Raw genomic sequence first — 21474 nt, forward strand, 5'->3', positions numbered from 1 at the left:
CCCTTATATCAATCTGTTCAGAAGTCTTAATAGGCTTCATGACACATACAAGTCACATTTTGTTTCTTTTAAAAAATATTTTTTTATTGATTTCAGAAAGGAAGGGAGAGGCCGAGAGAGATAGAAACATCAGTGATGAGAGAGAATCATTGATTGGCTACCTCCTGTGAGGCCCACACTGGGGATCAAGCCCACAACCCGTGCATGTGCCCCGACCGGAAATTGATCTGTGATCTCCTGGTTCATAGGTCATCGTTCAGCCACTGAGCCATGCTGGCTGGGCACATTTTGTTTCTTGAAAGTTCATCACCTAGACCTGGGATATATCTGCCACCAACCTATGTATTCATGAAACAAATACTTTTATAAAGCTCGTCAAGTACTAGACACTCTTCTAAGCACCTCACAAGTATTAACTCATTTCATTCTCATATCATCCCCCTAATGTTGGTATTATTATTGCTGGGGAGAAGGGTGTCTAAGTTTTATGCCCATAACTGCTTTTTGGAATGACCTTGAACAAGCTCTTTAGATTATCTATTGCTTGATTTGAAAATGGAAGATAAGACTGGCCCCACAAATATCTTACAGAAATATTATGATTGGGATAACTAAATCTCCAAAGATTATGAAAATAATGCATTATGAATAAGAGATGTATAATCTCAAAATACTTTTGGCATTAAGTAATAAGCCATGGAGAGAATTGATTCTTTTCCCCATGTTAGTGAATTATGTTTTCTTAAGACTTAATTCTCATCTGTGCTGAATTAGTGTGGAATTATTCTTGGAATAAATTTTAAATCAATGACTGCCTCCTCCCTCTCAGATTTCTCAAAGTCCCCGGTGCATTATTATACAATGTGAAACCACAGATGACTAGATTTTATTCACTGCATTTTAAAGAAGTCATGCAAAATGAGTTTTAATAAAACAGGAGGAAAGAATCATACTTAGTTAAATGAAGTGTCACAATGCTAATTAAAAACTCTTTGTGCCACTCAGAGGAATTTGGTATTAGGAGTGTCTGTCAAAGACTCATGTCAAGTCCAAAAGAACCCAGTCTAAAGCACCAACCTCCAAGCAAGGGTTATTGTTGTGGAGCGAACGTGAGTGAACGACCACTGGAGTCCAGACCAAATTAAAATTTAGGGAGCCTTTATTAGCCGGCCAACCGGCCAGCGACTGCTCTGCCTTTCTCCACGCAGGGAGTCCAGAGAGCAGCCCCGACCCTTTGTGCAGGACCTCTTTTAAGCACATTAACCACATCCTGTTTTTGCAGAACAAGTAACCCAAGACAAAACAGTTTTTCCTAAGCAACGTCAGGATCATGCCATTGATGACCATGTTATTTACAGGGTCATCCTGTTCTTCAGAAAGCTGACAGTGATCTATGAAAGAAGGCCTACATGCTGGGAAGGGGCCATGAGACCGTATCTCAAGGCCTGGCCTGGTGTCAGCACTGACAACTCTATCTGGGGCATAGTCCACGGCCTCTCTGGAATGGTAGTAGTAAGCATGCTCAAAAATTCCCACTCTCTAACAGTTATGAGGATGACATTACAGCCAGGCATCACGATATTTTATAATTGACACTAAACATTTCAGTTTCACTTAACGTAAGAACTCATTGGTGTGGGTGGGGGAGACAGCATTGCAAAGGTGGGTGAGACTTTCCAAGGAACTATAGGGCAGAAGTGTGTATCGGCCCTTCTCAAGCTCTCAGGTGCATGCAGGTCACCTGGGGGTCTTGTGCTGACAAATTCTAATTGGGTAAGGTCAAAGTTGGGGGCTGAGATTTTTCATTCCTAACGAGCTTTTAGTGGATGAAGATGTTGCAGGTCCAGGAACCATTTCTGAGGAAAAAGGATGTGCATGTTAAACTGTAATAATATTAGATACAATAGAAGCAGTGTGAATGGCAGAAAAGGAAGGGACCGATTTCGAATGTGGGTATCTAGGAAGGTGTCTCAAGTAGAATTCTTGGCATGTAACTGATTTCTCCAGCAGAGTTTGGAGGGGAGGACACTCAGCAGAATGTGCTGCATGCTGGAGGTACACAGGTCTATAGGGCTTGGAGTCTCAGGGACCCACAAGCGGTCCCTTGTGGCTGAAGAGGAAGGAGGAGGCTGCTTTCAGGAAAATGAGACCAGAAGAGTAGGTTGGGGCTGCTCTGAAAGGCCTTGGCTGCTTTGCTGAGAGTTGATCTCTATTGCGCTGGCAATGATAAGAGCTGTGTTTTTGGAAGATGACTCTGGCTGTAGGGAGGAAGATGAGGTAGAGGAGGACAAAGAATTAGAAGCAAGGAGACGAATTAGGAGTCTTTGAAGAGCTGGCAAGATCTTAGATTTAGAGAATGTGATAGGATTTGGAAAGGTCAGGAAATGTTTAAGACATTCTCATTTAGGATGGATGGGACTTGGAAATCAGTGGGAAGTGGGATGAGAGACAAGTACAAATTAAAGAGGAGGTTGTTTCTAGCTTGAGAGAGTGGCTACACCTTTGATTGTAAGAAGAGCAGAAGGATAGACAGTGTTTTTGGCAGGAGATAACGGGTTTAGATTTGTACTTGTTCAGCAGGGCATGTGCTCTAGTATGTAACTGGAAATAGCTCTGAAACATAAGAAAGGTCAAGAAAGGTAAATTTTGGAGTCAATTGCAGAGAATCAAGAGCTAAAGCAATGGCTCTAAATGAAATCACCAGAGGAGTTGAGTTTAGAGAGAAATAGCAACAAATGTAAAGAGAGTATAAAATATGGGGGTTGCATATATTAAGCGGATGGTGTCAAGCTCCAAATTTGATCTATTTTCCAGTTCCCTGAATTTTAAATACCACTGAAATTTTTATTAACAGAAGAATGCATTTTGCATAAAAAAACAATTATTTTCCACTTTCCGCCTGGTAGCGCTGATGGGTTTTGTAATACAACATTCTTAGCATAAAATACTTGGGGAGACATGTAATCAGTATATGAGAGTTTACCTCTAGCTACAGCCATATACTTAACAATCATCATATTCTTTCCTCTGTAGAATTTGTTTATTCTGATTTTTTAAAAGTATTTATTCAGATTTTTCTTAGTTTTTACTTAATGTTCCTTTTCTGTTCCAAGATCCCATTCAGGATGCCACATTCTATTTAGTCATCATGCTGCCTTAGGCTCCTCTTGGCTGTGACAGTTTCTCAGATTTTCTTTGTTTTTCATCCCCTTGGCAGTTTTGAGAACTGGTCAGGCATTTTGATGTCTCTCCGTTGGGATTTGCCTGTAGTTTTTCTCATGATTGGACTGGGGTTGTGGTTTTGGGGAGTAAGACCACAACGGTTCTCATCACATTATACCGAGGGTACAATACTGCCAACACGACTTACCGCTGTTGATGACAACTTGACAGTGTTGGCCAGGTTTTTCTTTTACTTCCGCTTTCCATATTGAAGTCTTTGGAAGGATGTCATTACGCACAGCCTACACCAAGGGAGTGAGCTGTACTCCACATCCTTGACGGAGGAGTAACTATTATGTCACTTGGAGTTTTTCTGCATGGAAGATTTGTCTCTGCATACCTTATTTATTTATTTAACCTTTTGTTCATATCAATATGGTCTTATGGATTTTTTCAATACTTGGATTATAATCCAATAGTACTTATTTCGTTGCTCAAATTGTTTCCAGCTTTAGCCATTGAGTCCCGTGTCCCCTTGAAATATCTCCATCATTGCTTTTGCTGGCTGGTTTGCTTGTTTGTCTTGAGCTCTTTCATTTTTTGTTGGCACTGTGATGCTCCAGGCTCATCCTGTATATTTACTACTCCAGCCCTCAAATCAGCCAACTCTCCAAGGAACCTTGATTTCTTTTATTGAAGAAAAGTGTTAGAAACCAGTATGTGGGCACTAGATGTAGTCTGATATTTAAGTTGCCGCTGCATCCATTTCTTTTAAGTGGTAAGGCTTTCAGACATCAGATATTTGGTAAAAATGCAGTAGTAAGTGTTTTTCCCCAGAAGGACAATAATATTGAAAGCAATAAAAGTTTAAACACACATACACACGTATTCAATCTGTTACACTTCAACAGAAAGCAACAGAAGTAGCATAAAAGTCTGAAAAAGTCATTAAAAATCTATGGAAGGAACTTTAGCAAGCTCTGTAAATTAAACATGTCTTGAGTTTATTTCAGAGGAATAGACTGTTCTATTTCCTTTCATGCTCTTCTTAAAGGAAAATTTCTTCAAAGCAGGAATCTTTCAAACATTTGCAAGAGTTTAGGCATAATATTGTTTTCTTGAACTTTTGCATAGATTGGAAGAATTTCAGAACCTCAAAACTTCACATAAACCATCTAATTGTCCTTTACAACCTCTCATAGGGCAGAAAGAGTGTAGACATTAGGACAGAAAAGCTTGATTTTTGGTGTGGATTTAGAATATCAAGGGAGAGAATGGTTGAGGATTTCTTTGTAATAAAATGCAAAGTTTTCATCATCAGCTCTTAAAGGATAAGAAGCCAGAGGCATAACAAGCAAAAACCAGTCTCTGAGGGTAGGGAACCAGATTTAAATAGATTTTGTGCCATGTTGTAAAATTCACTGAAGATCTCAAGGTTCTGTATATATGATTTCTCTTCAAGTGCATTCCAAAAATTGAAATATTCAATACAATAAATATCAGCTAAGTATCTACTAGAATCAGTGTTAGACATAAGAAGGCAAGTATTTTTTCATCCTTAAAAAAAAGCCATAAATAAAATAAGCTATGGGTCCTCTGTTAGATCCATCATATTAAGAGTTCAGTTAAGGGAATTGGTTAATGAACCTTAAAAGATGAAGGCCCTAGTTGGTTTGGCTCAGTGGATAGAGCATCTGCCTGTGGACTGAAGGGTCCTGGGTTCAATTCCAGTCAAGGGCACATGCCCAGGTTGTGGGCTCTATCCCCAGTAGGGGGTGTGCAGGAGGCAGCCAATCAATGATTCTCTCTCATCATTGATGTTTCTCTCTCTCTCCCTTCCTCTCTGGAATCAATAAAAATATATTTTTTTAAAATCTTAAAAAAAGAGAGAGGGTATAGAGATGGTATTGTGGAATGTAAAATAGCCTTATGTTATAAAGGAATATCATATATGATTTAAAAAGTAAACATCTTCAGTATTTCACATTGAAAGAAAACAAATTTTAGGAAATCAGCCTAATTATATCCTTATGGAGTATAATAATCTAATACTGTGAATAAGTAAACGAGGCTTGGGTTTTGTAGCTATGCATCTTAGACACTCATGGACAAATTTATTTTTTGAGTTATACTTTATAAATCTTTTCTGCTTCAATCTAATGTGTATGTTCACAGAAAAGTTTCCAATAAGTAAAGCACTTGGAATTGGCTGTTTGTTTTTATAATTATTTCAATGCAATGAATAGTTAATTTTGATTTTTTTATAGTTACTTCTCCTTCTTCATTCTTACTAAGAACCAAAATATATCTTTATGTCCTTTCCTAAAAAACATTAACATTTTTTTCTCACTATCTTTCAATTTTAGTTTTTATAAAAGTATTTCAATATACTGGCTTTTGATTGTTAATTGTTGACCTGTTACTCACATTTATTTATGCATTTAACAAATATGTAGCGAGTATACCTTACATTCCAGACCCTGTTGTAGGTTCTGAGAACATAGAAATGAACAAAACAGACAGCCCTGCCCTCATAGAGCTCACATTCAAATGGGGAGAGACAGATAATACACAAATAGACAAATATATAATCTGTCAGATGATGATAAGGGCTACGAAGACAAATAAAGCAGAAATAGACTTAATATTCAGAGATTTTTATATAGTGTGCCAGAAAATTGCAGTTGTCATTCCTTGGGAATAAATAGCATTTATCCGAATGCTGCGGTCTGAGAACTCTCTGCTCTCTGCTGTTCTCTGGGTTGAATTACTGATAGGCAGACCTTATCAATGAGGGTGTCACTTGAGAGCCAGGAAATGGTTGTTTATTTTACATGGCAGCCTGCCTGTGAGAGACTGGAAATATTCTAAAGGAAGCCTCACTCCTTAGGGCAGACACTTGATTAAAACAAAACTAAGAACAAAGACCTTTAAAAATTGTTCTTCCTTTTAACACTAAGATGTTCGCTGTTTCCGAGCAACCTTAGAGAAGGATAAACGCAACAATCAGTGCTATTTCATATCGGAAAGAATACATCTGGGCCCTGACAGCTCCTGAAATTGTCTGTGGTGTCCTCATTGCTTCCAGAGCCAGCGCGTGGAGTGATAGTGAGTGGTGCTCTGAGCCATTTGGTTTCACTGTTTATGGAGACACGCCTGTAAGTGTTTCCCATGTTTTTGTAATTTTGAGATGGAGAAGGGAACATCCACATCCTGTTTTCCTAGAACAATGTCCCATGACCTCTCTATTCAAAGGCTTGACTCAGTCTGCAGGGCTAGTCCTGCTCTGGTTTCTTTGGGAAAGAAATCATTTTATTTTATTCTTATTTTTTGTTTTTTTGAAAGAAATCATTTTAACCATCAAAGAATCTAAGCAACTTTTAGAGATTTCTTTTCAAAAGTAAGCAGAGTCCAAATTAATATTTATAGTTTCTGAGTACATGTGCAGTTGGATTGCTACTCTTTTACATATGAAAATTCTACTTCAATTCCCAGTGGTATTGCTAATAATATCTTGGGGTGTGCTGCTGCTGAGTGAGGGTCTAGGAATACCTGAATTATCCCTGTTGTAGATTTTTTCCTCCAAGTTCCCAAGGGAAAATAGGTGCGATGGACAGTAGTTGGAAAAATACCAAAGCTAAATAATTCCTTTTTGTCTCAGTTTCCTCTCTTATAAAGTATCTATATCTATATCTATCTATATAAAAGCCTAATATGCAAAGTATCTCCTCGGGAGTTTGGGAGACTGGGAGTTTAATTGCTCGCTATGATGTGCGCTGACCACCAGGGGGCGGTGTGGAACGAAGGAAAGCCCCAGCTGGCAGCCGAAGAAGGATCGGCCCTGATCGCTGGCCAGCCCTAGAGACCCTACCCATGCATGAATTTTGTTCACAGGGCCTCTAGTGTGTAATAATTGTTTCTATCCTACAAAGTTATGTTATTGGAAGCTCTGCATAAGTTAACATATAAGGCCCCCAAAGCTAAGTGTCTCTGTTGCCTCTTTGTTTTACAAAGGGATAACGGTTTAATGATCTCAAACATGGCCTCTAGAGCTAGACATCATGTATTAAAATTCTCTTCCCACCACTAACTAGTTGGCTAACCTTTGACCAGTTATTTAACCTTTCTGGTCTACTTTACCTGTTTTCCCCAAATCCAAATCTGCCTTCTCAGCTCTTACACTCTAATGTCAATCTTCTGGGGCAGAAGAAACACACCAAGCAAGATGAACACCAAGAATGTTTGTCCCAATGCCTCGAAAGAGCCTGTCCTCGAAAGGCCATTTATAACTGTGGCAACAGCCCTGAGACAGGCCGGATGTGGAAAAGAGTCCAAAGAGAGAGTGTGAGTAAGAAAAAGATGAGAGCCAACCAACCTTGAAGTGGGACCTGAGCCATGTTAGCAATCCAGCCAGAGAAGAGACATGAATGAAAAAGATGATCAAGGGCAACTTTTGCCTTTTCCAGGCTCCTGAGAAAAACAACAACTCTAGGAAGTCACACTTCAGTCCTTTCTAACTGAAACACAGCCAATAAAATGTCTTCAGAGCTGAGTTGACCTTACTCAACCTTGCGGGAGAGCGTGGCCAAATCTGGAAATCAAAGGGTATAGTCACATATGCTTTTAAGACCAACTAACCAAATATCAATGTGCCTAAAGTCAGCTCATCAAAATCAATTTACACAATGAACAGTGTAATTCATTAAAAGCTGAAACATGGGTCATCAACTTGCTGAATGAGCAATTGATGGGACACTGACACACCAGTATTTTACACCAGGTTTAGCACTGTTTTCTGCTTCTAGAGGCGGAGCCCAAACAGCATTAGAGCAGGCAGGGCCATTATGGTCAACTGGAGAACGTGTGGGAAGCTGTACTTAGCTCCAGCTACTGGCTGCCACGCAGGCAGACCAGGTGCTGCCCAGTTTTCAGATGAAGGCTGAACTGGATTTGATGTGAATTGTGCTGACATTTGCATTTTGTCAAATACTTAAAACTGTACAACACAACAAAACAAACACTGTGCAGGCCACTTGCACCCCTCATGTGGGCTTGACTCTTCCTGTGTGCCTGCAGTCTCGTGGTGAAACACAGGGCATGTGCGTACCCAGTCTCATGCTTTCAGCTATGTGAGCATGACCCGAAGCTCACAATATACAGTAATTTGTAATTTTGCTGAGGCACAAATTGTATCCCAAATGCTCCACGGTTGACTTCTGAGTGTGATTTACTTAGCTAGTGAACGTGCTTTGTTTTCTGCCCAGTTTCTACAAGTCAGTGTGACTTTTATTTAAGTCAACTTTGAATGCAGAATAACACTCATGCAATAAATAAGCTTCTACTCTAAAAAAGGGCTGTGGGAGTCAGCAGAGGTAGTTTATTTCTAATGTTAGAGAAAGAACTGAAAAGAAAGCGAAAAAGGTCTATTAAATATTTAATTGGAAAGTAGTTTGAGGTAGAATTTAATGAGTGCAGCAATGGGAATTTTGAATGAAAACAATCAGTATTTTTCAGATCATGGTAGCAAGAATTAGGTAAGAAGTATAAGAGATGACTTGAAAATTTCAGTTCTACTTTATTCATTTTACGGTAAAATTTATATGCTATAGAGTATTTTTTAAATATTAATTAAATATTTTTGAGAGTTGATGGGTAACTCTTATGAGCCTCAAAAACTATGTGATGCTTTATAAGTTATTCTAAATTCTTTTTAATGTTTAGATCCTTCAAATAGATTGCTGAAGGCAGTTACTGCTCTCTCTTCTTTTTCTTTTTGCTAGTTACTTTCATATTTCTAGTAAATGTTCTGTTCATAGGAGGTTCTTGATAAATTGAATGCATTGAATTATTTAAAGGTGTCTTCCATTTTTAAACATTTATGGCTTAATATTTTTTTCTATCAAATTGAGAAATTGTGCATGTGCCTTGGGTAGTGAAAGGGGAATATAAAAAATGTACTCTGTTTTTAACACCCAAACAATAGAGTCCATAATTTGAAATTCTTTCTTTGCATATTCATATCTTCTTAAAATATTTAGTTGAGTAAGACAGGACATTTCTTCTAGGTTTATAAAGTTTTTTGGGCTAGAAATAATATTGAATAAAATAGACTTTATGTTTTTTATTTTGAATCCACATCAAGGGATTTGGTTGAAAATGCCAGATGGCCTGGCCAGTGTGGTTCAGTGGTTGAGCGGCAACCTATGAACCAGGAGGTCATAGTTCAATTCCAGGTCTGGGCTCATGCCTGGGTCTTGGGCTTGATCCCAGTAGAGGGCGTGCAGGAGGCAGCCGATCAATGATTCTCTCTCATTATTGACTAGAGGCCTCGTGCATGACATTCGTGCACTGGGGGTGAGGGGAGTCCCTCAGCCCGGCCTGCACCCTCTCGCAGTCAGGGACCCCTCAGGGGATGTCCACCTGCTATGGAGGTGGGAGAAGCTCCTGCCACCACCGCCCGCAGTGAGCCAGGCTTCTGGCTGAGTGGTGCTCCCTCTGTGGGAGTGCACTGACCACCAGAGGGCAGCTCCTGCGTTGAGCATCTGCTCCCTGGTGGTCAATGCGCATCCTAGCGACCGTTTGGTCGATTTACATATTAGCCTTTTATTATATAGGATGCATCTATCTCTCTCCCTCTCCCTTCCTCTCTGAAACCAATAAAGATTTTTTAAATGCCAGATTTAAAGTATTGGAATCATTGGCGTATTTGGATTGAGCTAATGGAATATGCTTGTAGTTTCTTTAATATGAGGGTGAGTGGAACAGGGTAGACCCTTCAAACCTAAGGCCTGATAGCAATTACATGTAGAGATTTCTCTCCCATTCCCAAATCGCAGCACCATTTCTCCTTGTCCTTTGAACTGTTGTGTATCTTTCAGTGTCTTGGGATACAACAAGCAAATAGAGAATTTCTAGGACAAGAGCTCGTATGTTAACTTGAGTTCAATTGCCTGGATCATCTTTTGTTAGACAGAGAGGTTTCTCTTCTAGCAACAGAACAATTACAGAGGAACCAATAGCCCAGACAGCACAGAGTTCTCAACTTGTAAAAGACTTGGTTAGTGAAGAGTGAAATTTCATTCCTAATTATCACAGTTCACGCTTCCTTATTAATCTTTCTTTCTTTTTTTTCTATAAAGCCCTTCTTTGAAAGTATTATGCTCTCAAGTGAGATATTTTTCTGGGAATTTTAAAAAATATGTTTTTATTTATTTTTTAAAATATTTTTTATAGAGAGAAGAAGAGAGAGAAAGAAAGATCAATTGGCTGCCTCCCGCACCCACCTCAACTGAGGATCAGGCCTGCAACCTGGACATGTGCCCTGACCAGGAATTGAACTGGCAACCTTTCAGTGCACAGGACAATGCTCAACCAACTGAATCACACTGGCCAGGGCCTTCTGGGAAATTATTAAAAGATAAGATTTGGAGACATTGTTTATCTTCCTTTTACAGACCACTAATACCTGTTGAGGGAAATGACTTGTGAGGTCTGGCATAGTTACTCGAAGGAACATTATGTCACGAGTGGTCAACAAAAGATCATGTGTACAGAAATTGCTTAATTTTTTAAACTGGATTTCCATCCAAAATAGGGGAAGTTTTCCAAATAATATCAATTCTTTTATACATAACCTTTTCTGGTTATTTTTGGTTTATCCATTTGTATACCCTCTCTGAACAAATGTGTTTACTACCCTATCATGGGCTACTTATTCATTCATTAATTTGACAAATATTTTTTTAAAATTTATTTTATTTTAAAAAAAAATATATTTTATTGCTTTTTTACAGAGAGGAAGGGAGAGGAATAGAGAGTTAGAAACACCAATGAGAGAGAAACATCGATCAGCTGCCTCCTGCACACCTCCTAGTGGGGATGTGCCCGCAATCAAGGTACATGCCCTTGACCAGAATCGAACCTGGGACCTTTCAGTCCGCAGGCCGACACTCTATCCACTGAGCCAAGCTGGTTAGGGCATGACAAATATTTTTAAAGCACCAATTTTATGTAAGGCATATTGATACAAATTTATATAAATAAATCAAAGAGAATAAGTGAAATATATGCAAATGTTAATTTTTTTTTTTTGCAAATGTTAACTTTTAAATGTTTAAACATTATGAGAGAATGTACTCTTCTGAGATGATTTTGGTAAGTTACTAGGATTTATTGGCAAAGAACTTTGTCCTTGGTGAAATAAATGAAATATCATTTGCTTTGGTCCATGTTTTACTCTGTATTTTGATCTAACTCTGTGCTGTCTACAAATTTCTTTTGGACAAAACCTGCGTTTTAAATTTTTCATTGAATTTTATTTTCTGCCTACTACAATATTTTCTCTGTAAGAAATCTTATGAAAGTATATTTGATGTTTAAGACCTATGAAAAGTAATGGTGTTACTGAAGCCCAAAACTAAATATCCAGTGTTTTGACTTATCATTATTTGATTTTGCAACTATCTCCTATCTTAAAATACTTTATAATCTTCTTTCCTCCCAATTTCCAAATAAGACTTTGTAAATTTATTATATTTCAATTTTAGTTTTTTTTCCAGAAATTTTTTGATATTGCTTCAGATAATTGAATTTTCCTAGGGAACAATGCTAAATATAAAAATGTTAGGTCTGCTAAATTAGAAAAGTTGAACTTTAGTCACTTTGAATATTGATTTTTAAATATAATCAGAATCGTTGTTGCCTGTATTTTAGGACCAAAATAATTATATTTTTTTAATTTGAAGAAGTAAATGCTGCCTTTAAAAAATCTGATAATTTTTTTTTCAATGCTTTTTGCTACTAGGTGATTTGGGCTCTTGGGATCTGCTCATTTGCCTGCCTTCTAGGAAAGCTGGTGAAAATCCATGCATATCCAAGGAAGATGTGTGCCAGTTAAGTTTACATCAAAAGGTAAATATTTTTTTCACACATGCACAGATTATATTAGTCCTATAGATATTACCACCAGTATCTCTTGTTCAATAATGTTCAAAAAAGTTTCACCATTAGATCCATTACATGTTTGGAGAAAGTTCCAATGGTCATGCCTTATACACTTTACCATAAAATGTTCACCATTTTTGTTTGATAGAATCCCCTCAACCCCAGTGGCTATCAATAAGGACCCATTTTACCTAGCAGGACCCAAAACTTGATTGACAAGTCTGTAGCCTCTGGATTGTTGCTTACCCTGGCCACATGTTCATCCAAAGTAGTCAAGTCTTTATTCTCTAGATCACTGTTCTAACTTTTTCAAAGTTAAAGTGGTATCCTGAATTATAATAAAACTAGAGGCCCGGTGCACAACATTACAAAATTCATGCGGGGGGAGGGGGGTGTCCCTCAGCCCAGCCTGCACCTTCTCCTATCTGGGACATCTCTCTCACAATCCGGGACTGCTGGCTCCTAACCACTTGTCTGCCTGCCTGCTTGATTGCCCCTAACCGCTTCTGCCTGCCAGCCTGATTGCCCCCTAACCACTCCCCGGCTGGCCTGATTGCCCCCAACTGCCCTCCCCTGCTGGCCTGATTCCCCCCAACTGTCCTCCCCTGCCGGCCTGATCGCCACCAACTGCCCTCCTCTGCTGGCCATCTTGTGGCGACATTGTGTGAGGGTGTCGCACCACCTAAGCTTTTATTATATAGGATTTATACAATTTATTAACTTTTAAAATTGACATTCAATCCTACTGTTTACTTTGTGTGAATTTTTGTAAATGCTTTTAGAAAAGTTAATGAAGATTTATCCAATGCCCAATAATGTGTTTGGTCACTATGCTGGAAATATGCTCTATTTTGATATCTGTAACAAGTCTCTGAAAAAAAAAATGTCAAAACGAATAGCTATTTTTAGTAGTAAAATAGTATTGTAGTAGCAATCCTGATCACTTGATATTTCTGCAACTGACAGTCTTGATAACTCCTCTCTATTTCTGACACTTGACTCCCTTGGCCTTTGGACTGAGCACATTGTTTTGGTTCTTCTTATATACTAGAGGCCTGGTACATGACATTCGTGCACTGGGGCCAGGGGTCCCTCAGACTGGCCTGCACCCTTTCACAGTCTGGGAGCCCTTGGGGGATGTCCGACTGATGGACATCCTTAGGCCATCAATCGGACATCCTTAGGCTGCAGTGGGGGCGGCTGAGGCTCCTGTCACCACCACTGCACTCACCAGCTGTCAGCTGGCTTCTGGCTGAGCAGCGCTTCCCCTATGGGAGCGCACTGACCATCAGGGGGCAGCTCCCGCATTGAGTGTCTGCCCCCTGGGTCAGTTTGTTTCATAGTGACTGGTCGTTCCACTGTTTGGTTGATTTGCATATTACCCTTTTGTTGTATAGGATTTTTAGCCATTCTTCTCTCTTTTTTATAGCTACCTTTCCTCTGCTCACTCTTAAATGCCTGTGTTCCCTAACACCACTCCCAAAGTTTTAACTGCCATTTGTAGTTGATGATTCCCAAATCTACATCTAAAATTCAAAGCACTCTACCAGGCTTTGGGCTTGCATGTACCTCTCCAGGTGTGATTATCATCTCCACGCTATGTCTCACAGACACCTCAAACTCAACATGGAGAAAACCAACTCATTGCTTCGCAGAACTTCTGTTCTGTTGGGCATAAGCATGATCAAGTCCTCTGTCATTTCCTGAGAAAGAAACCGGGCCTTCACCCCTGAGCTCTTCCTCTTCTTTGCCATCTGCATTCCATCAACCATTAATATAATGAAATCTAAATATTTCTCAAATATTTTACTGCTCATATTTCTCAAATATATCAGTACTTACTACCTTTACCCTAGCCAGGCAATCACCATATTTTACCAAGATTATTGCTGAATCCTCCTCACTGATTTTTCTGAAGCAAATATTTTGCCCCTGAAATTTATCCTGCCCACCATTGTCACAAAAACAATCCTCTTTTGTGTATCACACCTCCCAGCAGGAGACAAATGCCATACTGAAAAGGATAATAACTGGAGGGAAATTAATGAAGGAGCTATTTATAGTGGTTTTGGCAGAAGAAGAGAAACAGAGAAGATTAGAGACACAAAGAAACCAGCAACATCAGGACGTTTCCCCCAGCTCTGGTCTGAGGAAGGGTGTGAAGAAGGAAGGGTGTGGCAGAGCCTAATGAGAGCTGGAACCAAGGAAAAGAGGTCAGTGGGAGAGCTATAAGAGAGGAGCTATAAATATGGGGAAAGTCAGCTATTGACAAATCAAATCATAGTTCTGCAAAGAGGAAGCTTGGAAGATAAGTGTCCAAACTCTCTCCACTCCCACCCTCCAATCTCTTGCCAAGGCTTCCCATTGGTACCAGACACCATTCAAAGTGCTTCCATATTTATTTATGTCCATTGTTTACATTTTAGGAGACTAAGCGTATAGAGGTTCAGAAAATCACGGATCATAAATGAAGCAAAGAGGGTTCAAATTCAGACAGTCTGACTTCAAATTCTGTTTTCTTCACCATATCACTACAGAACTGTTCTAAAAAGATGTTTAGCCACTGCACGTATAGCATATGCTAATGAATATACTTAAAGAATACAAAAATTATAAATGATACATGTTATACAACTGTCACTTTGAACATAAATAATTTAAAGCTTCATGGGCCATAGCTTATTTATGTAAACATAAATATTAAAACTTACCAAAAAATTCAAAAGGGAGGAGGACTTCCTAGCTTTTTTTAGAAGGCCAGCATTATCCTAATTCCAAAACCATATAAAGACACTACAAAGAAAGAAAATTATAGGCCAATATTCCTGATGAACAGAGTTGCTAAAATCCTCAACAAAATATTAGCAAATCAGATCTAGCAATGTACTAAAAAGATCAGACACCATGACCAAGTGGTATTTATTTCAGGGATGCAAGGCTGGTATAATATTTGAAAATCAATAAATGTGATACATCACATAAACGAGATTAAAGATAAAAATCACATGATCAGATCAATAGTTGCAGAAAAAGCATTCAACAAAATCTAGCAATCATTTTTTATAAAAACTCTTGGGAAAGTGGGACTAGAGAGATCATACCTCAACATAATAAAGTCCATATAAGAAAAACCTGCAGCTAACATCATACTCAATGGGCAAAACTAAAAGCGGGTACAAGACTGGGATGTTCACTTTCACCACTTTTATTCAACATAGTACTAGAAGTCCTAACCACAGGGATCCAACAAGAAGGGAAAAAAAGGCATCCAAATTGGAAAGGAGAAAGTAAAACTGTCGTTATTTGCAGATGACATGATATTGTACGTAGGAAACCCTAAAGATTTCACCAAAAAACTAGTAGATTTACAAAATGAATTAGGCAAGCAGCAGGATCAAAATCAACATCCAGAAATCGATGGCATTTTTATTCACCAATAATGAACTCCCAGAGAGAAAAACAAACAAACAAACAAACAAAAACAAACACACACACACACACACACACACACACAAAACACACAATCCCTTTTGCCATTGCAACAAAAAAATATATGATCCTTGAAATAAACTTAATCAAGGAAGTAAAAGAAAACTACAGGACATTGAAAAAAAGAAACAAAGGAAGATACAAACAAATGGAAGCATATTCCATGTTCATGGACTGGAAGAATTAACATCATTAAAATGTCCGTCCAATCTATGGATTCAACACAATCCCTATTAAAATACCAATGGCATATTTCACAAATCTAGAACAATATAGAGAAAGTTAGCCATTGACAAATTATAACTCTGCAAAAATTTATACGGGATCAAAAAAAGACCCTGAATAGCCACTGCAATCTTCAGAAAGAAGAACAAAGTTGGAGGGATTACAATACCAGATATCAAATCTATGTAATAAAAGCCTAAGCAACCATTATGGCGGAACAACCAGAACAACCGGTCTCTATGATGTGCACTGACCACCAGGGGGCAGATTCTCAATGCAGGAACTGCCCCCTGGTGGTCAGTGCGCTCCCACAGGGGGAGCACCGCTCAGCCAGAAGCTGGGCTCATGCGTGGGGAGCCTTTCTTGCTTCTGCGGCAGTGCTTAAGAGCAGCGAGCTGAGCAGTAAGGAGCCAGCAGGCGGGCGGTAAGGAGCAACGGGTCCCGAATGCGAGAGGGCTCAGGCTGGGCTGATGGATCCCGGCGCCCCCACCTCCCCGCAGTGAATGCAGTGAATAGTTATACTATAAGTCCATTGTAATCAATACAGCCTGGTACTGGCACAAGAACAGGCTGAAAGATCAATGGAATGGAAAAAGAACAGGCTTAAAGATCAATGTAATGGCTTGGATTGATTACACCAGAAATCAACCCAAGCCATTACACTCAATTAGTATGTGACAAAGGAGGCAAGAGCATTCAGTGGAGTAGACAGTCTCTTCAACAAATAGTGTTGAGTAAATTGGACAGGTATATGCCAAAAAAAGTGAAACTAGATCACCAATTTATACCATACACAAGAATAAACTCAATATGGATAAAAAACTTAAATGCAAGTTGTGAAACCATAAAAATCCTAGAAGAAAACATAGACAACAAAATCTCAGACATCTCATGTGGTAGAATGTTCACCTATACATCTCCTTGGACAAGAGAAACAAAGGAAAAAATAAACAAATGGGACTACATCAAACTAAAAATCTTCTGTACAGCAAAAGAAACCATCCTCAAAATGAAAAGGGAATCCACTGTATGGGAGAATATATTTGCCAATGATACATAGGCTAAGGGGTTAGTCTTCAAAATATATAAAGAAGTCATACAACTCAACAAAAGGAAGACAAACAATCTAATTAATAAATGGGCAAAGGACCTAAATAGATACTTCTCCAAAGTGAACATACAGATGGCCAATAGACATATGAAAAAATGTTCAACGTCACTAATCATCAGAGAGATGAAAATCAAAACAAATCAACAAACAGCAAGTGCTGGCGAGGATGTGGAGAAAAAGGAACCCTAGTTACACTACTGGTGGGAATGCAGACTGGTGCAGCCACTATGGAAAACAGTATGGAGTTTCCTCAAAAAATTAAAAATGGAACTGCTGTTTGATTTAGTTATTCCACTTCTAGAAATATATTCTAAGAATCCCAAGACACCAATCAGAAAGAATATATGTATCCCTATGTTCATAGCAGTGTTATTTACAATTGCTAAAATCTGGAAACAGCCCAAGTGCCCATCAGTAGATGAGTGGATAAGAAAGCTGTGATACATTTACACCATGGAATACTCTGCAGCTGTAAAAAAAGAAGCATCTCTTACCTTTGAGACAGTGTGGAGGGACCTGGAGATTCTGGAAAGGCAAATAAGCCAGATAGAGAAAGACAAATATCACATGATCTCATTTAAATGTGGAATATAATGAACAAAATAAACAGATGAACAACATAGATCCAGAGGCATGGAAGCATGGAACAGACTGATGAATCTCAGAGGGAACAGAGGAAGTGGGAAGAGATTAACCACAGAATTTGTATGCATATAAGCATTGCCCATGGACACAGACAATAATGTGATGAAGGCCTGGGGTAGGGTGAGGGGGAAAAAGAAAGTGGGACATCTGTAATATTTACAACAATAAAGAAAAAAATAACAAAACAGTTGTTTCAAATTGCTTGATGATGTTGTGGGATTGTCAGTGACTGTAAAGTTAACAAAGAAAGGGCATCTGCTCAAACTAAAATTACTAATCATGTTAGAGGTTTGGAATTTAAGTGCTTAATGAAAATGATCATCAATCTGTTATAGAAAATGAATGGTCAGGAGTCTCTCTAGTCAGGAAGAAAGTAACATAAATTTAAAACTGTGTTGGTCCATGTGATACTGAAAGTGAAGTGAGGTCCACTAGTTGGGATAGCATTAAATTTAGTAACTGGGGCTGTATCTCATCTCTAACAGACAGGTTCTAGTATTTCCTGAGATGAGGGATTGATTTCTAGCTCTAAATGTTTGTGGGATTAGCAACCCCTAAACCCAGGATGCTGTTTTTAGTACTACTTGGAGCTCTGAGAACTACTGAAAGGGCTCTTATGTTAAGGCATGCAAGGACATTTTCAGGTGAATTTGATGGAATGATAATTGTATATTAGAAACATGGGGGATAAAAGGACTTTTTTTTCTTTGATTAGTTGCTTCTAGTCATTAATTCTTTTCCTTATGGATGATACTGAACAGCTTTCAGAGATCCTATTTTTGATAAAATAAAAGGAATGAAAGTCTGTACAGATCTATTGAAGAAAAAGAGCAGTTCCCTCAGATACAATATGAAGTGTGTGTACTCTCAATGTTCACAAGTGACTAAAAATTTTTTTATTACTTGGATGTTTTCTTACACTTTATAAATAGTCTAGATTTAAATGCCTATTCTCCTTAATGAGTTACTGTAGTATTAGGTTTTTTTTAAATTTATTTTAAACACTTTTTAAGTGTTTATAATTAATACTATATGTTGCACTTATTAATTAAAGGTTTTAACTAAGAATGATTTTTACTTTTGATTCTGACAATATCCTATCTAATAAAAGAGTAATATGCAAATTGATCATCACTCCAACACACAAGATGGCTGCCCCCATGTGGACACAAGATGGCCACTACAAGATGGCCGGCAGGGAAGGGCAGTTGGGGGGAACCAGGCCTTCAGGGGAGGGCAGTTATGGGGGACCAGTCCTGCAGGGGAGGGGAGTTGGGGGGGACCAGGCTGGCAGGGGAGGGCAGTTAGGGGCAATCGGGCTGGCAGGGGAGCAGTTAGGCTTCGATCAGGCTGGCAGGGGAGTGGTTAGGGGGTGATCAGGCTGCTAGACGGAAGCGGTTAGGGGCAATCAGGCAGGCAGGCAGGTGAGCGGTTGGAAGCCAGCAGTCCTGGATTGTGAGAGGGATGTCCGACTGCCCGTTTAGGCCCGATTCCACCAGGATCGGGCCTAAATGAGCAGTCGAACATTCCTCAAGGGGTCCCAGATTGGAAAGGGTGTAGGCTGGGCTGAGGGACACTCCCCCCCCACACACAAATTTCGTGCACCAGGCCTCTAGTATGTAATAAAATAATTTAGATACAGATTATCACTGATTATGATTGTAGAAGATATGTGGAGATTGAAATCTTTTTAAATGCACATTTCCACCCTAGCCAGTTTGACTCAGTGGATAGAGCATCTGCCTATGGACTGACGGGTCCCGGGTTCAATTCTGGTCAAGAGCACATGCCCAGTTTGGGACTTGATCCCCAGTAGGAGGCATGCAGGAGGCAGCCAATAAATGATTCTCTCTCATCATTGATGTTTCTATCTCTCTCTCCCTCTCTGAAATCAATAAAAATATATTTTAAAATATATTTAAAAAAATGCACATTTCCGTTGTCCCAATTTGATCTCAGAAATATCCCAGGCCCAAATGTCATTATCATTTTATATTCATTCTAATTATTTCAAAGATATGAAAGATTTTATGCTAAGGAAAATATCAGAACAGCTGTCTATAAAACACACACACACACACACACACACACACACACACACTTGTAAAGCATTCAACCCCAATAAAAAACGGGTATAGAAATGACTATTTGGGTGATTAAGATGTGTCAGTGTAGATTAATCAATTGTAACAAAATCACCACTCGAGGGGTGGGAGGGTGCTGATAATGGGGGAGGTTGTGCATGTGTGGGGGCGGTGGGTAAACTGAACCTCAACTACTCCCCAAAATAAAGCCTGATAAAATATTTATTGCAGTCTGAAGCTGGAGAAGCTCATCTTATAAAAGTTAGCTAGCCAAGTAAAAACTTCTTTGATGATGTTCCACTTGATAATGATGCAAATCATCAATTTTATGATGTACATAAAAAATAAGAATATAAAGCTCTAGATACAGAAAAACGTTATTAGGGTTAACAATTAAAAAGTTAAAATATGTATACTACAGATGATTTGCCATAGCTGTGTGACCATTGCCCTGGAGTGTGTTCATTTCTTTGTGCTGAGGCATTTTGTTTGACTGCATAGTTTGGTGCTCGGTTCCAGATGAGAACGGAGAAGATATTTCTGGTGTCACGTGTCACCATGATTATGTCATCTGCTGTGACTCTGAATTCCAAAGGTTTACTTTGGAGGAAAGAGCCTGGGAAGAGGTCACTGGGTGAGGGATGGGAAAATCGAAGGCGGAAGAGGGTGAGTAGTTACTTCCCGTGGCTTGGCTCTGAATTTCTGAAGCAAGTGCTTTGTTGACCCTGAGTCAGTTCATCCTTTTGATCCAAGGTCGCAAATGAAAAGTCATCTCTCTGATGAGACACAGTGAAGTATCCTTCTATGTGAAGGCTGTGCACCATCTCTGCAGCATCTACACAAAGTGTTTTGGCACATGAGTTTTGTAACTCATGTTACCAAGACTTCTGTTCCATCCCGTTTGTAGCAGACAATGGGACCTAGGATGCTTTAAGCATTTGCAAGGACAGCACATTTGCTCTGAGCCCTTCAAGAAGTGGGAGAAGGTTTTAAACCGGACCTGTGCCAGTACCTAGTCTTTCATGTTACTTACCTCATGCTGGCTCTTTTTCTGGGTCCTTCTATTGTTAAAGGTTTTATTCAGTCAATAGCAACTGAGTCATTTTGCCTGCTGTGGGGGAAAATGGTTCAAGTTTATTGCCTTTTGAAGCTTTTTACACTTGAAAGGTGCTTTTATATGCTAACTTAAGGGAAAAAAAACCCTCAAACATTTGGTATGAATTTCCCATATTTTTCCAGCCTGTTTTAGGAATTCTGAATGGAAAACTTCAGTATTTTATGAAACCCTTTTTCCCCGTACATTTAGTCTCTGAATTGTTGTACTTTCGAATTTAAGAAATGTAGACATCTCTAAAGTCTATCATGCACTATACTTACAGCCTTTTCTCAATTCCCAGTGCAATAAGAACATACTAGTAAGTGGCTCAGACTTTGGTATCTCTGTAGACTTTCAAATGGAGTGTTTAGGAATGTTGCTGGTGCAAATTTCACAGAGTTGGTTCTGCTGAAGTCTGGGCTTCATTCATAGATGATCTGGGCTGAAGTTTACATTTTACTGAATAAATGAAGAGGAGTAACGGGATCGCAATGGTTGGAGAATAATTGATGCACTGTTGCAAAGCTTCAGGTGCTTTTTTTAAGGAACCATTAAAAAACAAAATAAGCGCTAGCTGGTTTGGCTCAGTGGATGGAGCGTTGGCCTGAGGACTGAAGGGTCCTGGGTTCGATTCTGGTCAAGGGCACATGCCCAGGTTGTGGGTACGGTCCCCGGTAGGGGGCCTGCAGGAGGTGCGGACCAATGATTTTCACTCATTA

At 39.2% G+C, this 21474-nt stretch overlaps 1 protein-coding gene across 1 annotated transcript in view; it reads left to right on the forward strand.

The window, feature by feature from the left end:
• CPED1 (cadherin like and PC-esterase domain containing 1) overlaps positions 1–21474 on the forward strand; it is a 294491-nt gene that overhangs the window by 49586 nt on the left and 223431 nt on the right. The window contains exon 3 of the mRNA XM_080665547.1: positions 11966–12072. Coding sequence (XP_080521673.1) covers positions 11966–12072 — 107 coding nt within the window. The remainder of the gene's footprint in view (positions 1–11965; positions 12073–21474) is intronic.

Source organism: Plecotus auritus (genome assembly GCF_963455305.1).
Source record: "Plecotus auritus genome assembly, chromosome: 4".
In the NCBI taxonomy this organism is placed as follows: Eukaryota; Metazoa; Chordata; class Mammalia; order Chiroptera; family Vespertilionidae; genus Plecotus; species Plecotus auritus.